The sequence below is a fragment of the Osmerus mordax genome, chromosome 18 (genome assembly GCF_038355195.1).
Source record: "Osmerus mordax isolate fOsmMor3 chromosome 18, fOsmMor3.pri, whole genome shotgun sequence".
Classification (NCBI taxonomy): Eukaryota; Metazoa; Chordata; class Actinopteri; order Osmeriformes; family Osmeridae; genus Osmerus; species Osmerus mordax.
Window position 1 is genome coordinate 12,953,120 of NC_090067.1, and position 6,375 is coordinate 12,959,494.

Below are 6,375 nucleotides of genomic sequence, written 5' to 3' on the forward strand. Positions count from 1 at the left end.
CTCTCCCAGGCCCCCCCTCCCCGCCCCCCCCCCTCCAACCTCCCTCTCCCAGACCCCCCCTCCAACCCCCCTCTCCCAGGCCCCCCCTCCCGCCCCCCTCTCCCAGACCCCCCCTCCCACCCCCCTCTCCCAGACCTCCGCCTGGCCTATATTATATTTAGCCGTCCTGTAACATTCACTAGACATGCAGTGGACAGAGATCCTCAGAAGGCCTGTGTGTGTGTTTGCACTCGGGCGAACCAGGAGGAGGAAGAGGAGGCTGAACGACAGACTGAGTTGTTTTAGGTCGGCGCCCGTTTTATCCACGCCGATGAGAACATTCTGAGAGCCCAGAGACAAATCTAGCTGGGAGGAAACCTGCTGTTTCAGTGGCCCCTCAACTACAGAGCTACACCATGGCAGGGCAGTACTAGGGTCAAGGCTAGACCAGGGCAGGGAAGTACTAGGGTCAAGGCTAGACCAGGGCAGAGCAGTACTAGGGTCAAGGCTAGACCAGGGCAGGGTAGTACTAGGGTCAAGGCTAGACCAGGGCAGGGTAGTACTAGGGTCAAGGCTAGACCAGGGCAGGGCAGTACTAGGGTCAAGGCTAGACCAGGGCAGGGCAGGTACTAGAGGGTCAAGGCTAGACCAGGGCAGGGCAGTACTAGGGTCAAGGCTAGACCAGGGCAGGGTAGTACTAGGGTCAAGGCTAGACCAGGGCAGGGCAGTACTAGGGTCAAGGCTAGACCAGGGCAGGGTAGTACTAGGGTCAAGGCTAGACCAGGGCAGGGCAGTACTAGGGTCAAGGCTAGGGCAGGGCAGGGCAGTACTATGGTCAAGGCTAGACCAGGGCAGGGTAGTACTAGGGTCAAAGCTAGACCAGGGCAGTGCTAGGGTCAAGGCTAAACCAGGGCAACAGGGGAAAGTGAAAGTGATACAGCATGATGGAGAACTGTGCACGCACACACACACACAAGCCAAGACAGGTGGTGGGAAGGAGGAAGAGGATGAAAGAGTGTGTGTGTGTGTGTGTGTACAGTATGTGTGTACAGTTTGTGTGTGGTATGTGAGTGAGTGTGTACAGTAGAGCCCGACTGATAAATAATTTTTAAGGCCTATACTGATACAAATATTTGGTGATTTAAAAATCCGATATTCCGATATATCGGCCGTTATATATATATATATATATATATATATATATATATATATATTTTAATCCAGAAACGCGTAACAAAACAAACAGATTTCCCTAACATTAGTTATTTGTAGTTATTTATGAGTCCTCACTAAAATAATATGATAATGCAGTTTAAAAATAAACGTGTTTGTTTTATTGTCACAACAGACCAGAGGAACATCTACATATATTAAAGTTCTGATAAATAAAATGTATAAAAATACAAACTTAAGATATGAAACTTAAAGTCCTTTGAACAGGGACGTTGTAGAGTGCTCTCTGGTGGACAAACTGCAACGCCAAAACTAATAAAATGGTTGAAGGGTGTTTCGTCTGTTTTTATTTTTTAAATATTCATTTATCTGTATACGTTTCTATGTGTATATATATATATATATATATATATCTTTTTTAATCATTTTTAATTGATTTAACTTCAATATTGTCTTTACATGATATCTGACTGTAAGAGTATCTGATAAGATGTAAATTCTGGAGAAGGCAGGCCGGAAGGAGTCACGACAATTATAAAAAGGGTTGACTCGGTTTTATTAGCTCGACGTCGGATCATGCCACCAATCCACAACAGAGTGGCTAGCATGAGTGAAGACTCTCTCTTACAAGAGTGCTTAAGTACAGTATCTGGACATGTTCAAACATAGAATGCACAGAATCGCTTCCTTAACGGGTCTTCAGTGGTCAGTACACTGATACACTAGAAACGTTCAGCAGGTGAAGTGGTCGTTAATCAGATAAGCCCTATTTGTACATGATTTTCCTCACTGTCTCCCCACTGTCTGGACTGCATGCTATATTCTGCTCAGAGGGGGCCTCGCTGCATGACCTCTTGACCTTATAGAGACACAAGCTGTACATGTATCCAGAAACTCTGCCTTACAGTATCTTAACATAATCTACATAGTTGAATGTTCACTTTTGTTCTTTTATCGGTCATTATAAATGCCGATATCGATAGTTTGGAAAATGCCAATATTGGCCGATAATATCGGCCCACCGATAAATCGGTCGGGCTCTAGTGTACAGTATTTGTTGTGTTGACCATGCCTGTGCTGGAGGAGTGGGGTGGAGGGTGGGTGAAGAGGGGGGTGGAGGGGTGAAGGGGTGGAGCAGGGAGAGTACAGCCCACCATGCCAGTGCTAGTGCTCTCTCCTCAAGCCGTGACTCACACTGGCAGGCTACACAGATATTTGCCTTCTAGCGGCAGCAGCTGGAGCGCCGGGCTCTTGGACGCCGTCGCCGGCCGCGTTCCTGGCTCCGCCCCCTCCCCCTCCTTCTCTGCGGCACGGGGCGGGGGCCTCGTCCTCCGGGGGCGAGACCACCACCTCTGGGATGGGCGGGGGGGGCCCGCGGGGGGGGGCTGTGGGAGCGGCGGGCGGAGGGCGGGGTGCTCTGGGGGGGTGGCAAAGGGGGAGTGGCCAGGGGAGGGGGCCCCCAGGGGTGGTGGAGGAGGAGGGCAGGAGGTGATGCAGGAGCATGGAGACTCGGGACTCCCGTCTCTGGGACAGGCTGGACGCCGAGGAGGACACTCCGGGCTTCTGGAGGGAGAGACGGGACGAGGACAAGCCCTCTCCTGATACAAGGAGCAGAGAAGGAGGAGAGGGGGGGAGAGAGAGGGAGAAGGGAGGGGAGAGAGAGAGGGGGGAGGTAGAGAGGGAGAGAGGGGAGGGAGGGAGGGAGGGAGAGAGGGAGAGAGGGGAGGGAGAGAGAGAGCGAAGAAGGAAGGAAAAGAGGGAGGGAGAGAGGTGAAGGAGAGGAGAGAGGGATGAGATGGAGAGAGGGAAAACACACAGGAGGAGATTAAAGAGAGGTTGTACCAGACCCAGAGGAGTGTGTGTGGGTGGCAGGAACACGGGAACCAAAGAGGTCAGGAAAAAGAGAGAGAGAAACACAGAGAGAGAGAGAGAGAGAGAGAGAGAGAGAGAGAGAGACTGCAGGGTGCTTGCAGGGGGGTGAGCTGGTGCAAGGCTGTGTGCAGGAGAGGAGACAGGGGTCAGGAGAGACGAGCGTGATTGGGTGGGGGAAAAGGGAGGGTCTGCACAGGCCAATCAGGATGTCCCATTTACCAACAGGCCACCAATCACACGCAGATTGGATAAAAGTGCATTCTGGGTAGAAAGGCTTGCATGAGGGTAAGGAGTTTAGTGACAGTGCATCACACACAACCACAAACAGAGATCAGTTCTCTCCCTCTGTCAGATTTCCACTACACAGTGTGTTTCAGGTTCAATTACACGAAAACCAACGTTGTCAAGACAACACGGAATCCAAACGTGGAAACAAGCCAGGCCCAAAACACTGATGATGTCATCAGCTGACTTGTGTTAACCACCTCTCAATGCAACCACACAGGAGCCTCGCAATCAATACAGGCATCTCAAGAATTAGGCTTACTGTCTGCAGGACCCAGGGACCCAGGACCAGGACCCAGGGCCAGGACCCAGGGCCGGGACCCAGGACCAGGGCCCAGGACCAGCCTAGCACACACACACGGTAAACCCCTTCCTGTGAGCATGCTCAGTAGAAGCCTGTGTTAGCCAGACATGCTAGCGCCACATGCACACATTTCTTCTTTCACTGCTCCGGGCTGGACGGCTTCCACAGTTTCTCCCCTCTGCGTCCCTCTGCGTGCTGCAGGCATGGCTGCAGCACCTGCAGACCACGCGAGGCCTGCAGCACCTGCAGCCTCGCGTGGTCTGCAGGTGCTGCAGCCTCGCGTGGTCTGCAGGTGCTGCAGCCTCGCGTGGTCTGCAGGTGCTGCAGACCCAGGCGTGGCTCGGAGCAGGACATCAACAGGGTGGCACGATGGGAACCACCTCCTGACCCTCCTTCACCCCTCCGCCTTCCGCCTTCCTCCCCACACCTCCTCCATCACCTCCCCCCACCACCTCACCCTTTACACCTCCATCACCCGTCTACGTCTCCCTCCCAACACCTCCCCACCCTCTGCCCCGCCCCCCCACACCGCCCCCTGGTGTGCAGAAACAGAAATGCGAGCGTGGCGCCTGTGCTCTCACCGTGGCGGTCGAGCAAGAGCGGGTCGGAGTGTTTCTTGCCTATGTCAGCGATGGAGCGCACCAGGGGGATGCGGTTGCTGAGCTTCCTCTCGTTCTGGTGCTGGTGTCTCTTCAGCATGGCCTCACGCACCTTCTCACGCTGCTGCTCCAACAGCTGCCCCGACGCCACCATGCTGTCTATCAGCATGTCTGACACACACACACGCATACACACACATACACACACACACACGCATACATACACACACACACTCAAGCATACAGAATCACATCCAGACACACAAGCACACACTAGAATGTTAGGCTACAGGCACATCTGATCACAAGCAGTTTGTAGTCAAGTAAAGTAGTAAATTGTACATTTATAAACTAGAGCACTGACTCATACTCACAAACACGATGGACAGAGAGATAACAGGGAGATAAGAGATAACAGAGGGACAGAGATATTACAGGGAGATAACAGAGGGACAGAGAGATAACAGAGGGACAGAGAGATAACAGAGGGACAGAGAGATAACAATGGGACAGAGAGATAACAGGGGGACAGAGAGATAACAGGGGGACAGAGAGATAACAGAGGGATAACATGGGGGACAGAGACATAACAGAGAGATAACAGAGGGACAGGAGATAACAGAGAGATAACAGAGGGACAGAGAGATAACAGAGAGATAACAGAGGGACAGAGAGATGACAGGGAGATAACAGAGGGACAGAGAGATGACAGAGAGATAACAGAGGGACAGAGAGATAACAAAGGTGTTGGTGATGGTGTACCTGCGATGTCCTCGATGCTGTTGGCCCTCATGTCCAGCATGACGGTGCCGTTCAGGATGCAGCTGCGCAGCTCGAACAGGCTGTGGAGGGACAGCGTGGCCACGTACGGCTTGGACCACCTCTCCCCTCCATCCTCCACGTCCTCCTCAAACTTCAGCCACCTACACACCACACACACACAGGTTAACACACACACACACACAGGTTAACACACACACAGGTACGGTAGTGTGTGTCTGTTTGCACGTGTGTGTGTGTGTGTATGTATATGTTTGAGTGTGTGTGAGCGGGCACGTGTGTGTGTGTGCGCGTGTGTGTGTGTGAGCCTGACCTGGCGGTCTCCTTCCACTCTGTGGCGCGGCCGTCTCTGCAGGACAGCTCATCCAGCTCAGTGAACAAGTCGTGAGGGACGTGCTCCTGGTCGTCATCCTCCGTCCCCAGGATGAACTGCACCCGCTGGGACGGGGTGTCTGGAGGAGGGAGGGAGGGAGGGAGGGAGGGAGGGAGGGAGGGAGGGAGGGAGGGAGGGAGGGAGGGAGGGAGGGAGGGAGGGAGGGAGGGAGGGAGGGAGGGAGGGAGGGAGGGAGGGAGGGAGGGAGGAGGGAGGGAGGGAGGGAGGGAGGGAGGGAGGGAGGGAGGGAGGGAGGGAGGGATTGAAGAAGGGGAGAAAGGAAGTAGGAGGGTTGAGGAAGGATTGAGAGAAGAGTAGGAGATGAGAGGATGAAAATGTCTGATGAACAGGATGCTAGCACACAGCATAGATGCATTTGAAAGAAGAGTAGGAGATGAGAGGATGAAAATGTCTGATGAACAGGATGCTAGCACACAGCCTAGATGCATTACTGTTGAAGGCAATATATGTGCTAGCTACGATGCAGGAGAAGTGCTGGCTAGGATAAAATAGATGTGCTAGCTAGGAACTATGGCACTGTGAAAGCAGTGAGAAGTAGTTTGTATTGTAGTAACAGAAGGTGCTGTAACACCAGTGTGTGACCGGAGGCAGGGTACGGGGAAGACGTTACCGTATGTGGGGGACTCCCGCCCGTCCTCCCCGGTCGGACTCTTTGTCCCGCCTCTTCCGGTGGTGTTTGTGGCCTCGGTGGCGATGGCGGCGTTTGCTCTCGCGTCCCAGCGGAACATGGACGCCCACATACACTGCCCTGTGACTCCTGAGGGGAAGGAGACAAAACAGAGAAGAGACGTGAATTGCTGATTCAAACAACTATGCCGACATTGTCACTTGCCATATCTGCGCTGGAATCGCGATACAAACATGCAGATATGCTACAATAATGTAAGTATGCAACAAAAAACATAAATAAGATGACATTTATTTGTGGGAAAACTGGCATTGAACATTGAGCTAACTAGTTTCCGGTTGGGGGATGGGGGCAACTTTGA

At 52.9% G+C, this 6,375-nt stretch overlaps 1 protein-coding gene across 1 annotated transcript in view; it reads right to left on the minus strand.

Moving 5' to 3' along the window:
- Positions 1-6,375, minus strand: part of LOC136962433 (sodium bicarbonate cotransporter 3-like) — a 39,911-nt gene that overhangs the window by 15,985 nt on the left and 17,551 nt on the right. The window contains 7 exon segments of the mRNA XM_067256213.1: positions 2,349-2,474; positions 2,476-2,750; positions 4,195-4,383; positions 4,975-5,135; positions 5,306-5,444; positions 5,997-6,022; positions 6,024-6,143. Coding sequence (XP_067112314.1) covers positions 2,349-2,474; positions 2,476-2,750; positions 4,195-4,383; positions 4,975-5,135; positions 5,306-5,444; positions 5,997-6,022; positions 6,024-6,143 — 1,036 coding nt within the window.